This window comes from Lytechinus pictus, chromosome 17 (assembly GCF_037042905.1).
Source record: "Lytechinus pictus isolate F3 Inbred chromosome 17, Lp3.0, whole genome shotgun sequence".
In the NCBI taxonomy this organism is placed as follows: Eukaryota; Metazoa; Echinodermata; class Echinoidea; order Temnopleuroida; family Toxopneustidae; genus Lytechinus; species Lytechinus pictus.
The window spans coordinates 27175250-27200429 of NC_087261.1; the positions used below are offsets into that span (position 1 = coordinate 27175250).

The window sequence follows — 25180 nt, forward strand, 5'->3', positions numbered from 1 at the left end:
GTGTCGGAGTTAAGACAAACCAGAAGTGGAAAACTACCAGTTGCAAAAAGAGACTATATTCACTTTGCCAAATGTATACGAGTATCTGAAATGCGTAGGTCATGTTTACGTCCATGAACAACAATAACGAGTTTCCGCCACCTCTCTCTCTCTCTCTCTGTTTTGATCCTCCGCTTTCCGGAGACGCAGAACGCTTTCAAGGACATAGAAAATGTATTATTCAATGTCCTTCATGACAATAGCAACCAATGAGACTTTGTCGAAAATTGGTGAACAAAAACAGCACTTTCGTCCTGTACTGACCGCACAGAAACGTTGTAAGCGCTTACAGAAATCCTGCTACAACGGGTGATATGGCAGCCAAGCCTAATGTTACAACAAGCATTATTTACACATTGAAATAAAATTTGTTGACTTCACAATCACTGGAGTTGCTGTTAGGTCAAGTCCACCTCATGAAAATGTTGATTTGAATCAAAAGAGAAAAATCAGACAAGCATAATGCTGAAAATTTCATCAAAATCGGATGTAAAAAGGGAAAGTTATGACATTTTAAAGTTTTGCTTATTTTTCACAAAATAGTTATGTGCACAATTTAGTCACATGCAAACGAGAGAATCGATGATGTCCCTCACTCACTGTTTCTTTTGTTTTTTATTGTTCGAATTATACATTATTTCAACTTTTGAAGAATTGACAATATGAACCAACTTGACTGAACCATAAAATGTTAATTCAACAAGTTCAGGGAGAAATAAAACTTTGTTTCACAGGACAATGAGAAAATTAGAATATTTTACATTTCATATAATAAAATACAAAATAAATAATGAGTGAGTGATGTCATCAGTTCCCTCATTTGCATACCGACCCGGATGTGCATATAACTGTTTTGTGAAATTAAGCAAAACTTTAAAATGTCATAACTTTCTTATTTGACATCCGATTTTGATGAAATTTTCAGTGTTATGCTTGTTGGATTTTTCTCTTTTTATTCAAATCAATTTTTTGTTGGGGTGGACTTGTCTTTTAAGCTACCAACGTTTCTGTTTGGCCGGCACTTGACTCGTGCTAGACAAACGACATACTTGCAATTTTTCGTCAGCTCTGAAACTTAGGACGAAACTGATATTTTGGTTCACCAATTTTCGACAAAGACCTTCCAATTGTTCATTGTAATTTGACGGGCATTTACAATGTATTTATTGTGTTATAGAATCCGCCTACGTTGCAATAGCGAAAACTCACTAATTATGCAAACACGTACATACTCGAATCTGACACAAAAACTCTCCCGGTGACAAATGCAGCGACCGCCCCTCCCACACACATTGTTTCAAGACCAGGGGGCCGTTTCATAAAGCTGTTCGTAAGTTAAGAGCGACTTTAAGAACGACTGGTGATCCTTTCTTACGCGCTAAACCATTGCCAATGGTGTATACCATTTACTAAAAGAAAGGATCACCAGTCGTTCTTAAAGTCGCTCTTATCTTACGAACAGCTTTATGAAACACCCACCAGGTACAAAAACTTCTTCCCCCTCTCTCTCATAAAAAAAGTAATAAATTACATATATTAAGCGAATTACCTTTACAACCGATTCAAAAATTGGAAATGCAAAAATCATCAAAGAAGTTTAATTGGCATTGATAACGAAAGAGATAAAGGTAGATTTGTTTGAAAAAGAATATAAAATCAACCGTTGTTTGCTAATAAGAGCACAATGGCCACACATGTAAAGCCAGGTTACACTTGCACGCATTGTGGTTCCCGCATAGTTTGTGCACGGGCGCGCACTTATGCGTGCCCATGCGAGGACTATGCGTGCCAGCTCGCGGATAGGTGCGGGTGGCTGTGTGGCAGTGAGTGAAATGCGTGCCAAAATTTTCAACATGTTGAAAATTTCGGCACGCATTGCAAATTCGTGAAGTGTTCGCGAACTATGCGCAACTTTTGCGCAAAATAGACATGCCAGTGCGTGGCGTCGGAATAGAAATTGCGTGGCGCAAAAATAGAGTGGGCACACCCCGGGGTAGTGGCACGCAGTTCGCGACTAGTTCACACAGGTTCACGACAGGGCGCTCATACTTTGCACATAGGTTTATCATACTTCACGCATAGTTCGCGAATGATACACGCAAAATTGTGAGTGTAGACCACGTGATCAGTGTAAGTGGTCCTGATTAACGAATGTAGAGGGCGTAAACACCAAAACATTGGAATATTTAAACTAGCGCTCGATACGTCACAGACTATAGGGTGTCGGTAACATGTGCTAATAGTCTGGATGATCCGTGCAAAAATTAGCAAGAATTGTTCAAATTATGGTACAAGCATGAAATTTGGCTGACAGGTAGAGTAAACAGTGCTGAACATTTTTAGCAGGGGGTGCCAACCTGATCTCTCCTCGTATAGCAACAGTTGCTAGGTAACATATTTACCGTAGCAACCACCATTTTGGGGTGTTATCTACATTTTAAAAAATATATTTTGACTTCGAAGTGCCAATTTTACAATCACATATCAAGCAACGTTCCAACCATATACAGCAACAGTTGCTAAGCAACACATTTTCCATATCAATTATATATATTATTACTAAATACAACATATGGTCATAATATTTGAATGAAAATGGTAAAAAAAAATGATCAAAGTATGAAACCTGGGAGTAAAAAATATCTCATAAGCCTGAAAAATACATAGCTGTCCAAATAATATAATATCTGCACAATAATAATGGTATCTAGGTAACAAACCTAATTTTGACATGCATGATTTGATTATTTTAATTTTTTTCTTCATACTATTTATTTATACATGACATAGCTAACACACCGACAAAAATCATCACTGGTCATGGAATGTGCTTACTATTTAATGATTATATAGGATCTCGCCTGTTATGAAAATGAGACAGGGTATTGCAGTGGATGAACTTTTAGGGCAAAAGGAAGCTAAAATTTGATTGATATGAACTAATCGCTCCCAAATGACAAAGCATCATTGGGAAGCAATGGCGATTAATGCCCACACACTTACTTGTCGGTAAAGTTTTGATATTTTTGACTAACTTGAAGAGCATGTACAGTAGACCTGAAACGGCCTCAAGCATCATAGACTGTATGTTCACTGTATAGCATGGACAGTAGACCTGAAACAGCCTCAAGCATGTATGTGCACTGTACATAGCATGCACAGTAGACATGAAACAGCGTCAAGCAGCATTGACTGTATGTTCACTGTATAGCATGGACAGTAGACCTGAAACAGCTTCAAGCATCGACTGCATGTACATGTACCACTTGTGAATACGTCACGAAGCAGTACATTTGTCGAGTATACAACAACACATTTTTAATAGAAATGGTTATCTCTGTAGTTGACACTAATCATTAACGTCACATCCTATCATGAAGAAGAAGCGGTAATATGCAAGATATTGTATGTTGTACCAGGACATCAAAAAGTATGGTTGGAAAATGGAAAGCAATGTAAAGGTGTTGGTACAGAGCTTTCCAACCTGCTTGAAATTACTTCTTTCATCATTCTTGCCCATTATATTTCAGCATCTGTAAATTAAAAAAAAACCTAATGATTCTAATCCCGAGTTTACTATAAGCAATTGCCACTGTATGTATCTCTTTTATTTTATCATAATTCTGGGCACTTGAGTCTTAATTTACATGATACATGATAGTTTCCAATAGCTTGGGACTTTGGGTAGAATTCTAGCGAATTAATCGAACATACATTTTATGTGTCGCACATGCCTTCTCAGAGTAGGGCATATATTTAGTCCAAAATTTAAGTTAAGACTGTCTGGGTTAATCATCAGTGCGGGAAAGCAAGACCACTGTGAAACATGCAGTATGCTCGACAAAGAATATCAGATGCAACAGAGGAATATATCAAGAAAGTTACAGTCATCATCCTCTTCGGTTACTTGTTCATCAACCAAAGTGTAAGAAACATTTCTCTCCATAAGGAAATTATAATGCGAGACAAGGTGGTAGTGCCATCAGCAGAATCATTTCCATCTGAGTTGGACATGCCAAGAAGTATTAGAGGTATATGGAAGGAAGAAGCATATCAGAACTTCATGCTAATGTTCTGTGGCCGAGTATGGATCGCGTCGAGCCAACCTGATATCATAAGTGCTTCATAAACGTAGGTGACAAAGTCAGATGCGCATAGTCCTGCAAGATCTATCAAGTCATGATCGATCTTAAAGCTACAAGATCCCGGCCAAAATACCTGCAATTGGAACTAACAGGCCAAAGTAACTTCTGCACGTGCTTTCAAGTCACGGATCCTGGAGCTGCAGGATTGATCCAGGTCAAAACACCTGGAAACAGAAAGGACAGGTCCAAATCAACTTCTGCAGGATCGAGCCATGATAGATCAATCATATAGCTGCAGAATCCAGGTCAACATGCTTAGAAACGGAACTGACATGTCCAAATCATCTCTAGCAAGATCTTTCACGTCATGATAGATCCCAGAGCTACATTATTAATCCAGGTCAAAACACATGGAATAGGAACTGACAGGTCCAAATCGACCTCTACAGAAGTCACAATGGATCATGTAGCTGCAGGATCCAGACCAACACCACTGGAAACGGAACTGATGGTCTAAATAGAATTTTACAGATCTTTCAAGTGATGCTAAGTCCTGGAGCTGCAGGATTGTTCCAGGTCAAAACACATGGAAAAAGAACGGACAGGTCCAAATCAAATTCAGCAGGATCAAGTCATTTAGCTCCAGAATCCAGGCCAGCATGCCTATATATAAATGGAACTGACTGGTCTAAATTACCTTTAGCAAGATCTTTCACGTCATGATAGATCGTGGAGCTGCAGGATTGATCTAAGTCAAAACGCCTGGTCAAAATCAACTCCTGCCCATCGCATTCGGTTTGGGAACGGCATGGAGAACTAATATGATCTTCATTGCAGGCTACGGAAGGGAGTGGGTAAACCAAGGCAAAGTGTGTTGGCTTTCAAGCGAACGACTACTGTTAGCAAGGGATAAAGTGGTATCTAAGCACCCATTTGAAAATTAACTTCTGGCAAGATTTCTGTGTTTGAAATAATTCTAAACTTAGTTGACTCAATCAATTCTTGGTGGTCATCTCTTCGTGGTTATCTCTCCAAGATCAGATATATTTAGGTTGTAAGTACCCATGACCTCCTGGGGAGTTCTTGTATCGTTCTTCTACAAGAGTGACCTCTTGCTAAGGCCCCCATTCCACAGAACGAAGACAATTGAAAGACCACTGAAAGACTTAAAGGTCTTACAGCGGTCTTCAAGATCACTGAAATTTGTCATCTCTGTGGAATGGCTCAGAAAGACCCCTCAAAGAACTCTGAAAGATTGATGGAAATTTTTTGTCTTACTGGTCTTAGACTAGTCCTATAGAGATCTTTCAATGGTCTTTCAGAGATCTTTTATGCAACAATTGATCTTTCAGAATTCTTTCCATGGACTTTGCCTGGTCTTTCAATGGTCTTTCAATGATCTTTCATGAGTCTTACAGTGATCTTCGCAAAAATCTTGAGAGACTGCCGAAAGATCATTGAAAGACTATTAAGACCTTTGAAAGTTCATCGAAAGACCGCTGAAAGACTGATGAAAGACCACTGAAAGACCATTTTACCCGAAAGACCATTTCCCTGTAAGACAGCTGTAAGACTGTTTTGAACCGTTTCAAAAAGTTTTGGAACCCATGAAGACCACGAAGACCACTGAAAGATTGGTCAGGACACGTGCAAGACCTCAAAGACCATTGTAGGTTCATTAAGAGCCCTCTGAAAGATCAACCAGAATTCATGGTCTTTCAAAGGTCTTTCGGCGGTCTTGTTCTCTGTGGAATGGGGTTTTAAATGTTGATATTGTAGAATTCTTCCAAGGGTCGATATTTTACATATGTTTAAGTTAATCCATGATATGGTTTCCAAATGGATAAAGATTGGTGTTAAAGATGAAGTTCTTTTAACATGCAATAAGTATTATTATACCAATAATATGGAACCCATAGACATCGTCTTTGGAACTACATGTATGAACCATATCCTGAGGTAGTTTAATTTGTGCAAGGTTTTACTTTTTAAGCATCTATTAGTACCTCTATGATTTACACATTGATAATCTTACCATACGGCTTTTAACCATTGGTTGCTACAGAACACATATTACTTAGCAACTGGTACTTCGCATGGGCTTGTATACATTGTTTTTTGGTTGTTGTGATTAATGTATTAATGCTTTAATAGAAATGATGCGATTCATAGAAGTTATAATCATAAAAAGATACCCTATAATAATTGTTACCGTGGAAAATGTTACTTAGCAACGGTTGTTATGGTGCACATTAGGTCCACCTATGGAAACATTCATCACATGATTAATCTATGGGCCAGATTTAATTTTTGAGCTATTCTGAGTAGATTATAATGATCTGAACTAAGATAAAGAATTTGTTGCTACGGAAGAGGGTCACTTAGCAACCGTTGCTATGAATAAATGGATCAAAACTGTTGTTATACAAAGGAACATGCTTTAGATAAAAATTTGTATCACATATCGCTTGTGAAAATGTTACTCAAGCCCAATTAAGCTCAGTTACTAAGGTAAATAAGTTACCTAGCAACCGTTGCTATGTTTGGTGAACTCACGTTGGCACCCCCTACTAAAAATGTTTAGAATAACTTACTTTACCTTTGTGCCGATTTTCATGCTTGTACCATTTTCTGAACATTTTTTTCACCAATCACCTAGACTATAAGGGCATGTCGGACAGTGTGTGAACTATGCGCAAGCAATGTGGAAACATGTCGCAACCATGTCGTGAATATGTGTGCACTGATACAGAAAGTCGTGTCATAACGTCTCGCACCGGCACATGGAAATTATCACTGCGGGGCAACGCGGGCACCACAATGCGTGCAAGTGTCTACCTGGTATTAGACAATAATAGACCAGTTCGTAGTTACATCAGGGGCAATTTTGGTCAAATGAACTTTCATTTATTTCATTATGATAGGCAAATTTCAAAGCAGGATATAAAATATGCATGCCTTACATCGCAGGATGACGAAATTGAATTATACCAAGTGACTAGAATAGCACACCATTGAAGACTCCATGAAGGTATTTGTTGCATTTTTACTTTGAATGCATATTATAGCATGTTGTACAACGTACTTGGCAAACTGCAGTGAAATACCAGTCGTGGACGCATTTTTGTTCTTTGTGGAAGCAAATGAAAAACAGAATTGAAAATAATATATGAATAATCAAGACACCAAAGTTGGTGCTAATCTCATTAAATTTCAAACCACCATGCCACTTTAGTACAAATGACCTTTCTCTGATCATGCGCAGAATCTTCTGATCATGCGCAGAATGGAACTACGAACTGGCTTAAGACCAGTTCGTAGTTACTTCATGGACAATTTTGGTCAAATGACCTTTCATTTCTTTCATTGAGATAGGCAGATTTCAAAGCAGGTTGTTATGTAAGGATGCCTTACATAGCAGGATGAAGAAATTGAATAGACCAGGTGACTAGAATAGCACACCATTGAACACTCTATGAAGGTATTTGTTGCATTTCTACTTTGAATGCATATTATAGCATGTTGTACAATGTACTTGGCAAACTGCAGTGAAATACCAGTCGTGGACGCATTGTTGTTTTTTGTGGATGTAAATGAAAAACACAATTCAAAAGAATATATGAATAATCAAGAAATCAAAGATGGGGCTTATCTCATTGAATTTTAAACCACCACGTCACTTTAGTACAAATGACCTTCCTCTGATCATGCGCAGAATTTTCTGATCATGCGCATAGTGGAACTACGAACTGGCTTATTCCCTCAGGCAGCACCCAATGGACATGTCGTATTTATGCTAAATAGCAGAAATGTAATGCAGGTTCATTTTGTATCGAATATCGAAACCCTTTTTTTTTACTTGTCAAATTTAAACCAGCACCCCCTGTTAGAAAATCGATCAGGGCCTTGTCTAGCGGTCATACCTAGATCTCAACTATTCTGATACTTTCCCCTGTCTTACCGTGGCCTCTATTTGACACACACATACTATATGTAACGCCAGTATTGGTTTATCTTAATTATAACCTTGTTTAACGATATATACTACTTAACATTTCACACTACAAAAAGCTGGCATTTACAAAAGAAAGTACATCAGCAAAAACACAGCAACTTTACATTAAAAAAAATTCACAAACAGTACTGTGGAGACAAGGTTTAGAAAATATCCCTGAAGCAACTTAAGTCAGCTGTCATAATTATTCAATGTTGACCCATCTAATGGTCAACGGAAAAAAACTAAACAAAACAGTTTTTGCAATACCATTATGTGCCCTGCATCACCCTTTCATCCATGTAGACCCCTTGTACGACTATTAATATTTTTTTCAGATAATAAATTATAAGCTTTCACACACATTTTCTAATCAACAAACGTTCGTGTCAAGTATGATAGAACGTGTAACACATGATACTGACAATTCACGGCATGAAAATTTATACAAAATTAAACACGCTTCTGTACACGGAATAGTCTATGAACAGGAAATCAAAACATGTCATCCTCCATTTGATACCTTGTGAGATATCAATGCGCAATGTATTTGAATGTCCCATCATAATTAAGTTCCTAGGTAGTAAACAAAAAATCCTAATAATACATTACTTTACGAAAAGGTTACCACCTTTCTCATAATTCTATTTAATTGAATTAAACTTTAATTTTGCGTAGAAACTCTTGATTTTCGAAAACAAGGAAGAATCGATTTGAAATCCACGGTATATCAATGAGCTGCGATTATTGATCAACACTGATCAAACTCATGCAGTTTAAAAATGCTGCACATTGTTTTGATCGTGGTGGCAGGCCTTTTACTAACCTTTATACACTCTCAATATTTTTGTCTCTGTTTTCTCATTATCAATCGGGAGTTTTCGCAAATACTATGCAGACGCTTTCTGGAACGTAGATAATCTATCGTCAAAAAACCTTCATTACAAAGAGGCCTTTGTTGAAAATAGGTGAACCGAAGCAGCAGTCTTGGAGTCTGGTCAAATGACATACTTGCAATTTTCTTCAGTCCCTATCCACCAACTTTTGACCAAAAAAAAAACCTCAGCTCTTCATTATAATCAAAGTTGCATTTTCAAAAGGGTTGGTGCCTTGTAGAAAGCGTCTGCAAAGTGATTGATAAAATGCCCTACACTGTAAAAAAAACATGATTTTACAGAAAAAAAAAACAACAGAAGATTTCGCACAAAGCAATAACAGAATCATTCTGTAAATTCATAAAACGGGATTTATTCTGCAATTAAAAAGAACAGGTCTGTTTAAAAAGGGAAAAAGGGTGTTTTATTTAAGGAAATTTGTAAGGTTCCATACACTAAATACAAATTTCCTGTAAATTTACATGATATAATGTAAGATTGCGCAATATGGTAAGATTACAGGTGTTCTCGAGACTCTGCTGCAGGAACTTCATTTTTTTTTAGGATAAATTTTCTGACAGTGTATAGACATATCAATAACGTATTCCTTAGCACTATCTTTTATAATGACAATGTACTAGATTTACAGAGCGTAGATAGCTTTCGACAAATATGCAGTGCTATATAAGAATTCATTATATGTTGATCATTGTCTAAATACATTTAGGTTAAGTTTTGATTTGATGTTGTTCAAGATCACGGATGGCGCTTTAGGTGTAAGCTATTCCAGAGTTCGAGGCTAACGTAAGCAAATGCTCGTATCAAAACTTTCTTGTTTCGTTCCTTAAATCCTAGTTTCAGTTATAAAACGATGCTGCAACAATTCCATATATTGCGAGTTTATTTTGATTTTAGAAATAATTAAAAAATAATTACATGCTGACAAATTTCTTATACTTAACTTTGATCCAATAACCCTTAGTTTAATATGTTCTATGTTGTATCCAGTTGGTTGTATCAGTATTTTTCTACCATTTACACTAGTTAGTATTTCTTACAATTACTTTGTTTTATACTATGTAAATATTTATGTCATATGCTGTATTATATCATTTTCACCTAATTTAACCTTTGTATATATTTGATCTGTAAAATAAAATATTATCTAGCTGCGCACTCTCTTTTAAATATTCTTTCTAAACTGTATCTTCTGCTGTAATATCTTGTTTGTCACCGGCTACAGCTTCGTATTTTGGAGGGGGATCCTGCTTATAATGGTCTTCAGGTGCGCTGGCGTCTACCCGATTTCGTCGTAAACCTTTTGATCCCAAAAGCCTGAAAAAATATCACAAAAAAAAGGAAAAGACATTTGATATATAACATATAAATGTTTTACAATTACAGATCGTTTAATACAAAGAAAAATGTGATCGATAGCATCACTACTTATTTTCTCTGGAGTATTGATATATAATGTTAATTCTGATAAACGTATGTTTTAGGAAGGAGAAAAGAGATGTTTTACCTTTTTGAGTAAATTATAATGGAGATTAAATATTGACAATGCCCTTAAGAAGAGCGCAGGAGGAAAGACACGAGTAATTTACCTGTTATTTAGGAAATGTTTATGACATTGTTTTGCATGTGCACGTGTGTAAAGTGACATTTTATTGGGTGAAAAAGGGATATTCAATACATTCTGTACAGACTTAAAGATTTGGGTGTAACTTCAGAAAACACTTGAAAGAATATTAATTGCTTAAAGGCTTGTTAGTGGCACGTAAGTTCAGTTGAAAGGACTGTGCGTAACTCTTAAGAAGATGCAATGACTAATTTGTTATACGTTCCTGTTGCTGGAATACAATTATGTAGAATGATAAATGGAATGATAAAATTGTCAAAGACCCAAAAGCCTATAAAAGGATACCTTAACAAAACAATGTATGAATTCGATGAGATAAATCTAATCCGTCCGATTTACACATTTCTAAATAATGTTATAGCAAATGATAATTTTTGTATAGACATGAATGGTTTAGCGTGTTGAAGGCTTCATGTTCTCTCGAAATGCCAAACTTTAATAGGATTATAAACGCTTAGCTAATATATCGCTAGGTCATCAAAACCACATTAAGGGATCATTGTAAATTATTTAATTTTTTGCTGAATCGACCACTACCACCTCTACAATGCCACCTGTACTGCTCCTACGGCTGCTGCTGCTACTACTACTACTACTACTACTACTACTTTTGAACATTGCTCATTTGAAAGCAATACCAGCCTACTTGCAATATCAAGTTTTTTCATGAATGAGGAAACCAACTCTTTTATTTAATATCCATATATTTTTATTGTTCTTTTACAGCTTACTTATATTGTTTTTATTATTCTTAATTTACCTTTTCCTCATTATCGTATGTACATGTACATACATTTTCATTGCGTAAGTATTTTTGCCTATACACATATTTCTCATGTCAGTTTTTACAAAGGTTACTGCTTTTTAATGTTTGAAATATGTAATGAGTCTTTTAATTGCTTTTACTTTGTATAAATGACCAATTCAGACATTTGGCTGCGACTCATATGTTTTCAATAAACCTTGAATTGAATTGAACTGAATTTATTACCAAATAATGTCAAAAAACATTGATACAGGGTAAATTGTCATATATACTTTATTGGTAAAAGGACTCCACATAAAAAGCAAGTACTGTCAATGGGACGTGGAGCCCCTATCCTACAATATACATAATCCTAATTAATAGCATGAAATAACTTCTACTACTACTACTACTACTACTACTACTACTACTACTACTACTACTACTACTACTACTACTATACTACTACTGCTGCTGCTGCTATACTTCTACTACTACTACTACTACTACTACTGCTACTACTACTTCTTCTTCTTCTTCTTCTACTACTACTACTACTGTACTACTACTACTACTACTACTACTACTACTACAACTACGACTACTACTACTACTGCTACTACTATGCTGCTAGTAGTACTTCTACTACTACTAGTGAAAATGTGAAAACATTTCTCAAACAATTTTATCAAGAATATATGCCCTGAAAAACAGCCGTAAGCCATACATACCTGGTAATTTGTGAGAACTTCTTAACAATGAGGACAGAGACGAGGAGTATGGATATCAATATAGCTGCAATGCCAACAGTAAGCAAACCTAGGAGAAAAGGAAATAAAGATTCTGGCCCGTATTCTGATGTCAGGTTTAACTTAGACCATAATTTAACTCTGTGCTAAAATTATGGGAAGCCAGATGTGTCTAAACTTTTATTAAGTTGTAAGTTTCTTATGATTACTCTTTTCTGATTTATCGCTGGTGAAGACAATCATCTCTTTATACTTCCTAGACAATTATGAATGATTTGAGAGTCAATTGAGCTGAAATATGATTTCTCTACTGTTAGTGATTTATGTAACAATGGGCTATCCATACTTAATCCACAACTTTAAACCTGAGTTTAATTAAAACCAGATTTCAGAATACGGGCCACTTATGACAGAATCTAGTTAAACTCAATATTAGATATGCAGACGGGAAAGAAGAAATACAAAACTAAAATGATTTGGCAATCTAACGTCTAAAATATCTAAAGAATAGATGAGCCTTCTGGATGAGAATTAAACAAAAAAATAAATCTTAACCAAGAAAGATCATACTCTCAACAAATTTCATCATTTAATGAACTGAGGTCACGAAAAAAAAATACATTAAAAAAACATTTTTACCAACAGCATAGTCAGGCATATCTTTCCTTCCCTCGAAGTCAGCAGTGAGATCAATTGTGGTTTCTGTTGTTACTGTAGTAGTTGTTGGCTGTACTGTTGTAGATGTATCTGAAATTAAGAATTTCAAAGTTGATATTGTATTATTCCTTTATATGAGGGGGAGGCGTGTTTTATATTTATAATCTTTTACACGGGAGCGAAGCCTTGGATCCCAAGGGGTGAGTGCCACATCATTTTCTTAACGATTTGTACCGTGTGGGTAATACGTACAGTGGCGTAAAGATGAGGGAATTGAGGCGCTCCCCCCCAAAAAAAAAAATAATAAAAATAAATAAATAAATAAATAAAAAGGAGAGCAAATAAAAAACAAGTGGAGTGCCCCTGGCAGTCATACCTGCATTACGCGATTCAATGTAGCAGCAGTGCTGACTTTGGAAAAATAATTATGCCTTGATCATGTGACCTAAGACTTGTCAGTGATACTTGATTACCTTGTGTCCACATTTCATAAAATATATCCAGAAACTTTGAAAGTTTTGACAGCAATCTAATAATTACCTCTAACATGGCCAAAGTTCATTGACCTTAAATGACTTTGACTTAAGTCATGTTACCTGAAACTCACACGAGATGTTTAGTGATACTTGATTACTCTTTTATCCAAGTTTTATGAATCAGATCCATAAACTTTCAAAGTTATGATGGTAATTCAACAAATACCCCCAACTTGGTCAACGTTCATTGAACCTAAATTACCTTTGACCTCAGTCATGTGACTTGAAACTCAGGCAGGATGTTTAGTAATGTTTGATTACCATTATCACCAAGTTTCATGAACGAGGTTCATATACTTTTGAAGTCAAAAACTTAAACTTAGGTTAAGATTTTGATGTTGATTCCTCCAACATGGTTAAAGTTCATTGACTCTAAATGACCTTTGACCTTGGTAATGTGACCTAAAGCTTAGGCAGGACGTCCAGTAATACTTCATGTCCAAGTTTGATGAACTAGGTCTAAATATATAGACTCTATAGTCTTACTTTACTATGCAGGCGAGACAAAATATAGATAAAAAACCCAAAAAAAAATCCCCTTTTTTTACCAACAGCATGGTCAGGCATATCACTCCTTCCCTCGAAATCAGCAGTGAGATCAATTGTAGTTTCCGTTGTTATTGTAGTAGTTGTTGGCTGTACTGTTGTAGATGTATCTGAAATTAAGAATTTCAAAGTTGATTTTGCATTATTCCTTTATATCATGGAGAGGGGTGCTTTGTATTTACTGTGTGGGTAATACGTACAGTGGTGGTAAAGATGAGAGGCTTTGGGCGCTTACCCTCATTTTTCATCGCATACATTCGTAATTCCGAAGGTTCGTTATTCCGAAGGTTCATATTTTCGAAGGTTCGTAATTCCGAAGGTTCGTTAGTCCGAAAACGAAGTGAGGTTCGTAATTCCGAAGGTTCGTTAATCCGAAAACGAAATGAGGTTCGAAATTCCGAAGGTTCGTTAGTCCGAAAACGAAATGATTAACGAACCTTATTTCGTTTTCGGACTAAAGAAACCTTCGGAACAACGAACCTTATTTTGTTTTCGGATTAACGAACCTTCGGAACAACAAACCTTATTTCGTTTTCGGATTATCGAACCTTCGGAATAACGAACCTTCGGAATAACGCCACAAATGTTCGGATTAACGAACCCTTTTACGTTGTCGGATTAACGAACATCGAGGTATAGGCAATTTACGTGTTTCGGAATTACGAACCTTCGGAATTACGAAGTGTAACCATTTTTCATTACCAAGCTTTGTATTAAAAATGCCAACTTTTTTTCTCGCTCGCTCGGAACTTTTTATAAATTTTGCCCGAATCGTAATATCACACCCCCTCAAACTTGTTGGCTCATTACGACAAATAAATGAATACGTAATGCCCCAGTATTACCCCTACCTTGGAGGGTGGAAATGAAAATAGGGCCCCTTCTGTTGAATAACTTTTTTCATCTTTTTGGTTGGAATATGACTTTTTAGGATTAACCATTATTTTTTGTTCTAAACTCCACATTATGAAATCGTGAATTCGCCCCTACATTAGTACTGTCATACGTTTTGCCACCTGGGCGATTTATTGAAGAACTAGAAAAAGGGGTAATAAAAATGTTCTAATCATGTCAGTTTTGGTAGTCTCGTATTAAAGGTGTTTGCATTGTTTAATTTAAAAAAAAATATTAACCTTACCAGTTTATTTCATTTTGTTTAAAAAACGGAGAAAATGGTTTATTTGGCAGGATTCTCTAAAATCGTACAATTTTTTTTAACTGGATTCTAACCTTGTTCGCATAACTCTCCGTTCCATCCGTCTGCGCACGTGCACTCGGATCTTCCTTCATTGAAGATGCATTCGCCACCATTCTGACATGGCTTCTCACAGATTTCTTCAAAAAGAAAACAAACGAGAAATGGAGTCATGATTTTATATCCTAAATGTGAAAAAGTAACCATGCCGAGAAAACGTAATGAAGACCAAGCATAAAGAAATAGCGAATCAGAAGTGATGTTATATTTCTCTAAGGAGATACGAGTCAGCCCCTATCTGCCCAATCAACTATACTGTAGAAAATGTTTATATAAATGTTCTCGTTTAAAAGCATAAGTTAACGCTATAGACATGTAATTAAAAAAGGGGAGATGAAACATGGATGCCTTTCTATCAATCTAAAAACTCTGAAACCGACAACAACAACATAATCAAAATAAATGCTTTTGATACGTTGTAATCGAAGATTTTGTGTAACATTAATTGTGTAGATAATAATAGAACACATAAGTGTATATGATGAAATTAAGACGGTGTTTCCAGTCACTTTATATTTTACTCTTTTGAAGCACTGAATAATGATTTTCGGACGCGATTTTTTGTCTGGGCCTCATTTTTGTAACATATCACAGACACAGGTGACAAGTGGGACCTCGCCGCTCAGATTTTTCAAAAGTAAAATTAGTGTTAGCCAATGCCTTTAAAGGGGAATCCAACCCAAATAAAAACTCGCTTTAAGAGGAAAAAGGAAAACCACACAATTTGATAGGTGAAAGTTTGAACAATATCGGACAAACAATTAGAAATTTATGAATTTCTAAAAGTTGTAAATATAGGTAATCACTATACCCATCGAGACTTCAAATTGACCGCATATGTGATGTCATACTGATGTAAGGCAAGGACTACTCATCCATGTACTCCAATACATAAAATGGCTAAAGTGTCAAATTATATTTTTCTTTCATGAGGACATAAAACAATATACTACCTAGGCTATAAAATTATTTAGATTACAGCTCCAGGGGAATGGGTACTGAGGGGAAAACCACAAATAACTGATAATAAAGTATGTGGCCTATGGGAAAGTTGTCCTTGCCCCTTGTCATAATTTACTAACCCAGTTGCCAATTTGAAATCTACATGGGCTTAGGGATCATAATTTTAAAACAGCTATAACTTTATTATTGCTTGTCTGATTTCTCTCATACTTTCAGCATTCTGTTTTATTTATTTTTCTCCTTTCCAACACTACATTTTATGACCAAGACTGGATTCTCCTTTAAGAAAGAATCAATGCAATAGGCAGGCGTATATCCGTCGACAGTACAACATTATCAGCCATCACTAAAGCAACAGTAAATCGAAAATGGATTTTCGATTTTTATTGAGCTTGCAAAACACACCCCAAGCATTAAATGATATATAACCTGTCAAAATTGATTATAGCCTACATAACTACTTATAGAACCAGGAGAAATAATGTGAGAGCTTAACAAGCAAGGAGAAAACAGGGTTTTGGAGTTCGGGGCTCACTCAAACTTGAAATATGCACACCGTGCGATCTTTACGAAACTTCTACGCACTCCACCAAAAATGGTGTCAAAGAAAGTTTTTATCCTCTCTTTATTCAACTTTACAACTTCAAATCTTCCCAGGGGACTTGTTGGGTCTTATGGTGGTTGGTCACATAATATGTTATTTATTATTTAAATTTTTGTTAACAATTTCATCATTTTCTCCTCTAAAACATCACGTCATAAGATGTTCTTTTGCATATACCTACTAGCTATGTGAAACTAGTATACAACGAATAAGGAACAAGAAGAAAGTATGTATAGACTCTTATCTTAAAAGAATGTACCTTTTGATATTTCATAATGATACTTTTTTTAAATAAAAAATAATACATTTTATATTAGAAAATCATAAAAAAATGTTGGCTCGCTCTTCGCGCTAGCATCATTTTTTTTAGTAAGTTACGCATCGTGGTCATGCTTACAGAATTACTTAGAGTAACCAGTTTTCAGGTTGGAATATCACAAAATGTTGGCTCACGTTTCGCGCTCATGTAAATTATTGTTTAGTAAGGTACTCCTTCTGTTCCTGGTAAAAAAAATACTTAGAATGTCCAGTTTTCTGGTTTGAATATCAATTTGTAACTTCCCCACATAGCTTGGATTACAGGCGCACGCCACAACGCCCAGTAATTTGAACGGGCTTCTCAGCATGCGCGTGATTGCTAATAAAAAGCAAGCACTGCCTAGGCCCCCCCAATACCCAACCAAGACAGTGTGATGCCTGTCAACAGACCTCTCCTCCCGAAGTTTGAAAAGAGAAAATAAAAAAATGTGTGATATAAAATACATGTTACTGCATGATATATCATAACCTATACAAAAGAAACAATTAATGCAGACATTCTGGGCTTGTGCTCGGTGCGATTAATCTCCTAAGTTATTATTCAGTGTTATATGTTTCACATGGTTATTTGGAATGTTCTATCGATTCATAGATGAGTGACCCCTGTGTACATAGACTAAGGGGAACTTCAAAATGTAGAAGCCAAATTACAAGTAAATCTAGAGAGAGGAAAACAAAGCAGAACAAAAAAGTTACAAAAATAACAAAAACAAAATAAAACATATATACACATTATATACAACTATTTACAACCTGCTATATCTTGTAATAATTATGTGATGCAGAGAGAACTTAAAAATAAGAGAGTCTAACATGGAAATATAGCGTAGTCTTTCCTCCAGACCCAATTATAAGAATCATTAAAAACACAACAACAACAACAAAACAAAGACCCTGCAATCTTTTCAGCATTGAATAGCAAGGGAATATTGTGTAGTCTTTGCTCCAGACCCAGTTATTTTAAAATAGGAAATTATAAGAAACAAACAAACAATATTAGCAAAGACCCCATAATATCATTGATGTAGAATAACGTTGTTGTTGTTGTTGTTATCTTGGGTTTTAAGGCGTGTATCATTCAGATATGAATATTTACGCCTAAAACTATGATTAATTTGTCTTTATGTGGTATGCGTTATCACAGGGTTTTATAGTTTGGAAGATGCTGGGCTCTAAGTTTTAAGATTAATGTTTCGCTTAATTTGTATTTTTAAGAGAACTGGGTGTGGGGGAAAGACAAACCTTTAAACCAAAGCATTTTAACTGGGTTTAATTTTGAAGAATGGTCTTAGCTTTGATTTTTTTCCCAATATTCGTTCATCTTTTAAATAACCGGGTCTAGACGAAAGACAAAGCATAATACCCGTGTTATTCCACAGGAATAAGAATATGATAAAGTTTTATGTTTTTAAGATTGTTTAAATTATTTTTTAAATAATTGGGGATTGGGTTTTATTGGTTTTTTTATTCTTGAAATAACTGTGTCTGGAGGAAAGTCTACAATCGATCTTCATGTTATTCCACAGTAATTAGATTATTGGGTATTCGTTTGAGAATATTTGTAAAAACTATTTTATTTTTTCCAAGTCTGGAGAAAGGATGTTTGCTTTACCCATGCATTATTACAATGTTTTGTAGGGGTCTTACTATTAAACAAAAACTGGGTGTGGGGTTAAGACATATTTTATTACTGGGTGTAACTTTTGAAGATTGGTCTTAGATTTGAATTTCTTTTAATTCATTTTTAAATAACCGGGTCTTGAGGAAATAGTACATTTTAAAACTTGTGTTATTTCACAAGAATAAGAATATGATGGGGTCTTACGTTAGAAGATTTTTTCGTAATTTTGTTAATGATTATGTCTGGAATAAAGACAACGCTCTAAACCTCTTTTAAAACAGGTTCTTAGGTTGAAGGATTGTTTGGTCTTAGATTTTTTGAGTTTTTTTAAATTATTACTCTAAGCGTTATTTTGAAGAAAAAAAAACTGGGTCTGGCTGAAAGACTACGCTATATGCCCATGTTATCCAGCATTAATAAGATTATTTGTTGTTGTTATATTGTTATTTATAATTTTGGAATAACAGGGTTTGGAGAAAAGACTAAGCTCGATTTTCATTTTTATTCCACTGGAATATCATTATGGTATCTTAGTTTGGACTTATATTATAATTTTTGAAATAACCGGGTCTGTAAAAAAGGCTTTGGACTTATACTATAATTTTTAAAACAACCGGGTCTGGAAAAAAGACTTTGGACTTATATTATAATTTTTGAATTAACCGGGTCTGGAAAAAAAACTTTGCACTTTTGTGCTATATGAACGCATTACTTTAGGGTTTTAGTTTTTAGATTAAGTAACCCGTTAATAAAGAATGGAATAAATTGATTGGCTAAATCTATTCAGCAGTAAATCAAATCGATTCATTATTTTGAATTATCACCACGGTTATAACTGATATTCGGACAGTGCTCAGTGTATGAGGTGTTGCACTGTTATTATGAGTATCTAAATGGTTATAAGCAACGAACGTAGAGGGCAGCAACACACAAGCGTGTTGCTCTAAGGAAGGTCAACTCCGCTCGAATTTTGTGACCACTTTAAAAAATAAGGTGGGGTTTTGGGAAATTCGTCGAGTTGATTTTTTTTCTTTTGTTAATTTCAAATATTTTTTAATGAACAATTATTAGATCGGTTATTCTGGGTATAAATATTAAAAATATTACTTTTATTTTTAAAGAAAATATTTAGCTTAAATAATCATGATTTTGACATTTTTCCTCATTTTGGAATATTAAGTCTGTGACGAGGATACCTCATATCTCTTATTTTCTTCTGCTGAATTTCGCTGCACCACTAATAAATGCATAGACAACCACCGTAATAATCGAGGTCATTTTTCTGGCCTGGGTGCGCCGAGTCTGGGCCGGTCGCGCAGCTAGCTAGTGACGTTGATGATGCGCTGGGGCTTCAGGCGACTCGTCATAGATCTAGCAACTTAGACAATGACGTATAATTTGCCTGGCCTGATTTGAAGTGTAATGGCTTCAGGGCTGATGTTTATCAACGATGATTGTTCAAGGTTATATTTCAAATTTTAAATGTCATTTGACTTTTAAGTCTATAAATCTGAAATAAAGGCGCTGTATCCCCGAAATCCGGGTCTAAATTTCAACTCTGAGTCCGAGATCATGGCATGGACGGCGAAAAAACAACCCATGCATCGGATGCATTGCATTAGCTGCGCGCTGCGCTGCAGCTGCACTGTGATGATGGGTTCAGCGAAGAGCTCAGAGAAAATAAGGTGGTTATATTCTATCCCGAAATGCTTTGCGAGTGGTCACAAAATCGTCTCGACGCAAATCACCTAATACAGCCGTCTGGTGAAATCGCTGATAACAACAATCACCGATTTGGTAATGATTTTAGTGTCCTGAAACTTATATTTGTAAATTTTTAAATATCAAAGTATGTTTTTATATGTATGTATATTCCTCAACATATTTTAAAAGTTATCTTTGATATTGTTGTAGTCATATTCTTTCATATTCGTTTTTTGATCGCTACTAATTTGTTGTTGTATTAGATCGGTATTTGATTTCGTTGGCATGAACAATAAAATACGCGCGCAGCTCAGCTGCATGCGCGTATCGAGTTGACCTTCCTTAGAGCAACACGCTTGTGTGTTGCTGCCCTCTACGTTCGTTGGTTATAAGCCTAAAGCCTTGAACTGTATACCAAACAGTTATTTTTATTTTATTTTTTTTACAGGATAAGACGTCAATTTACACTTTGCAAGTAACATTTTACTTTGTTACGAAGCAAAGACTTCACAAATACAAGTTGCATATGATGCGTGTTTGTTTCACCCGCACAGCAGAGTGAGACTATTGTCGCCGCTTTTCCGACGGCAGTGGCGATGGCGGTGGTGTCAGCATCAAATATTAACCGAAGGTTAAATTTTTTAAATGTCATCATAACTTAGAAACTACATGGACCTAGTTCATGAAACATGGCCATAAGGGTAATCAAATATTACTGAACATTCTGCTGAATATGTATTGGGATAATGGGTTTGGGGGCATTTTTATAGTACCCGGGTGGATTATATCCGTCGTCACATCGGTGGGTGATGGTATCAAGAATTTCCGCCCAGATTATAATAAAGGACACATTGTAAGGCAAATACTCATGAAAGAACCATGGAATTTGGTTAATAAGGAAATAGTGCACTTTTATCATCAAATCAGAGAAGATTTTCTTTGTGATAGTGATGTCCGAAGAGCAAACCTACACTCGACGTGCATTCAACATATAGGGCTGGATAGAGCTTTTGTGTACGTCGGTGTGTTGTTCGAGTCACAGCGGTTTTCTAGCTCTTTCCGTTGCAGTGCTGAACATTTTATTAGGAATATATAAATATACATACATTGTCAGTCCGAACTATAGATATAAATTTATCAGATACCGTTATTTTTGCCAACAAAAATCAATTTTATTCTCTGAAAGTTGGATATGTCTCTGAAAACTGTGACGGGTCAATTATGTATACGAGGGGTGCATCCTAGCTTACCACTGCATAGGTAAGTCTGAAAATTAAGTTTTGATTATTCCTTTCATTTTATAATGATGTTTTAAATGTTCAAACAACGATAATTTATGAAATTGACACAAAATATTGTGAATCAACGCTGAAACATTATTTGTGTATACATTTTATCCCTCTGTAATGCTATCTCCCCCATTAAGCCACAATGGAACATTCTGCACCACTAGTCATACGATGATCACGAGGTCTGCAAACGTCGTCTGCTATGTTTTTACATGTCCGGTACACTGTATGCAAGTTTTCGATATGAGGTAATTATTAAATTGATGTTGCTGTCATAACTTTCAAAGTTTATGGTATAGCTTATGAATTGTTGAAATAGGGGTAATCAAGTATCACTGAGAAGTCTTAAGTCACATGATCAAGGTCAAATGTTATATCGGGTGAATGAATGTAGTATCGCATCATTACTAGAATGGTGTTTTTTGTGTGCATTATTTCATAGTACTAGTAGTTGAATCGCGTAATGCAGGGTAGACTGCGAGAGGCGCTCCACTTGTTGAAAGCACATCCAGAGAAAACAAAATATTCCTGCTTCACCCCCCCCCCTAACCCGCTTTCTGTATTTAGCCAGCATACGATTCGATATGTACATTGAAATAAATGCTTATTCTCCTGAGGACAACAGGAATGTACTTGTCGAATGGAGGTGGCCTTTTGCCAATTAAAGGGATGGTCCAGGCTGGATATTTATATCTCAATAAAAAGAGTAAGATTCATACTAAAGCATAATGCTGAAAATTTGATCAAAATCGGATAACAAATAATGAAGTTATTGAATTTTAAACATTTGCATTATTCCGCTGAAACAGTTCTAGGCATGTCTGCGTGAATATTCATTAGCTGGGCTGATGATATCATATCCCCACTTGTTCTTTTGAATTGTTTTAAATGAAATTAGGTTTATTCAAGATTTGTCTACCAAGAACTAAAACAACTGACAACTGATTAAGTGCATTAATTATTTATTGCCGCAATTTATATCATCATGATGGAGACACATCACTTACACATGTATGAAAAAACTAAAACAATTATGATTTCATGTAATAATATAAGAAAAAGTAAAACGGGAATATGACATCATCAGCCCATCTAGTGCATATTCATGAGGATGTGCATATAACTGTTTTCACAAAATATTGCTAAACTTTAAAATTCAATAACTTTCTTATTTGTTATTCCGATTTTCATGAGGTTTTCAGCATTTTGCACTGTGAAATTTACTCTTTTTATTTAGATATAAATATTTTCAGCCCGGACCATCCCTTTAAAATATATGTCTACTTTGAACCCTCAATACTGATTAGTGTTAACTGGTTAAAGGGATGCTCCAGGCTGAAGATATTTATATTTCAATAAACAAAGAAAATTCAGAGAGCGAAATGCTTGAAAAACTGATCGAAATTGGAAAACAATGAAGTTATTGAATTCTAAAGATTTCCATTCTTTTTTCGGTGAAACGGTTTTAGGCATGCCTTCATGAATATTCATTACTTGGGCTCATAATGTTATATCTCCACTTGTTCTTTTTTATTTTAAATCAAATTAAGTTTTTTCAACGATTGGATTGACAACTTATTAAGTGCATATAGGTTATTTATTGAAGACACATCATTTACACATGTATGGAAAAATGAAGCAATTATTATTCAATTATTATATGTTGCGTGAGTGAGTGAATGAAAACCTGTGAAACTGAAAATAAATCTCGACATGACTCAATCGTTATGTCTGTCATGCCATGTGAAATGTAACGTTAGAATGGTGGCTGGTAAAGATAAGTGGCATGGCCGTGGCGTATGGAGAAACCGACATTAAATTTTAATTGAATCATTTCGGTATTGAAATCCAATGATTTTTTTTTCAAAATGTTTGAACAGGTGTTTATGTAGAGTATATTTCGGGTATATTTCTATAGCTTTCACACAACACATAAATTCAATGTATATACCGTAATCATCCAAATATTTTGAGGGTGCACACCATAGCAAATGTGGAAAATTTTGTAAGAAGTCGCCAGCGAGCGAAGCGAGCCAGAAAGAAAAATGGCCTTTTGAAATGAAATTCTAATTATGTGATGGATTTTACATTTTACATCATAGCAAATATCATGCTATATATCTTTTTTTCATTCATCTAATTTTGCTGCCTTCTTTATTTTCTTTTATTTCCCCTTGGCTTTGGAACCCCCCCCCCCCCCGGTACGCCAGTGCTATAACGCAACGTTTAATGCAGGAAGGGTCCATACAGGGGCCGTTGATTTAAAGGTTACAGAAGAAGAGCCCCACTGCACGGGTCTTGGACAAAGCGCCCGGTAACTCTGGAGATTTAGCAAGTTTGTGATAGACTTTCATACGACATTATGATATATACCATCCATCTTTCTTCCCGCTCGTTATCGTCAATCCTCGGCAGCCCGGTAGTTTTATCTTGTCCCTTTTCTTTATTTTCCAATTTAGATTTTGGCTCATTCCATTATACCTTCATTTTGCGCTTTTGTTTGCCTTTTTGTCATCTTTAATTTATTCCACTGTCTTACTATTCACGCTAATGTATTTGTATATCGCGGTGAATTGTTCTTTCTCACATGTTCTTCTTTCCTTCCTTTTCCCGTTTTCTTTTCCTTTATCTTTCTGTCTTTCTTTCTCCCCCTTTTGTTTCTTTTCCCGTTTTTTATTTTCCCGGTGAACTCCGCCAAGGAGGGGGGGGGGCAGCTTGCCCCCCCCCCCCCGCCTTTTACGCCACTGTCTTCAGCCCGGAGTATCCCTTTAATTTTCGTCCTTGGAGATACATATTTTACAGGAAAAAAATAGTATGTTATACCTGTCGGTACGAAACAGCGAACTCCTGCATCTTCTATATGTCGACAGTCGTGGTCCCCAATGCCTCTATCAAGTCTCGGGCATTCAAAAAGGTTCATTTCACTTCCGGAACAGAAGATGTCATCAAGGACAATTGGCCCACTCCCTTGACCGAATGTGTAGGCGTATATGACTGCTTCCAGAGCGTGACTAAAGCCAAGCGACCGACAGGTCACGTTGGCATCACTCATATCCCAGTAATCGTCGCAAACCGTTCCCCATTGACCCTTCCAATACACTTCCACTCGACCTTCAGAACTCACGGTGCCTCCAACAAGGCGCGTCACATTCCCTGTTACAGCAAACAAACGACACACATTGAAGATGTTCTTTTATAATTATTCGTGCATTTTTGTTCTTTGTTGAAGGAAATTAGTAGAATTTTGTTTAGAAATTGCCTATTCACGATTAAAGTATTTTTATTGGGTCCATGAATGCAACAATGCAAAGAAATTTATTTTCTAATTGCTTTCAAATACGTACTTACAAAAAGATGGAAAAATATATAACATGAGGAAACGACACATAAAGAAGCAAAATAACTCAATATTAAGTGTAATCAATAGCAATATTGATTTGCCTTCTACTATAAGACCCCCATGGAATTAACATTTCGAAATAAAAAAAAAATCGTATAAGAAATGAAAGATGTAATACAGATGTACAAGACAACTTTTGCAGTTTTAAGCAGTGTTGA

The 25180-nt window shown here is 35.7% G+C and overlaps 1 protein-coding gene across 1 annotated transcript in view; it reads right to left on the reverse strand.

Moving 5' to 3' along the window:
• Positions 1-7981: 7981 nt before the first annotated feature.
• Positions 7982-25180, reverse strand: part of LOC135157366 (deleted in malignant brain tumors 1 protein-like) — a 49853-nt gene continuing 32654 nt past the window's right edge. Inside the window, exons 10-15 of the mRNA XM_064112614.1 lie at positions 24446-24775; positions 15099-15203; positions 13871-13978; positions 12769-12876; positions 12112-12199; positions 7982-10328 (exon numbers count right to left, since the gene is read on the reverse strand). Coding sequence (XP_063968684.1) covers positions 10190-10328; positions 12112-12199; positions 12769-12876; positions 13871-13978; positions 15099-15203; positions 24446-24775 — 878 coding nt within the window. The 3' untranslated portion in view covers positions 7982-10189. The remainder of the gene's footprint in view (positions 10329-12111; positions 12200-12768; positions 12877-13870; positions 13979-15098; positions 15204-24445; positions 24776-25180) is intronic.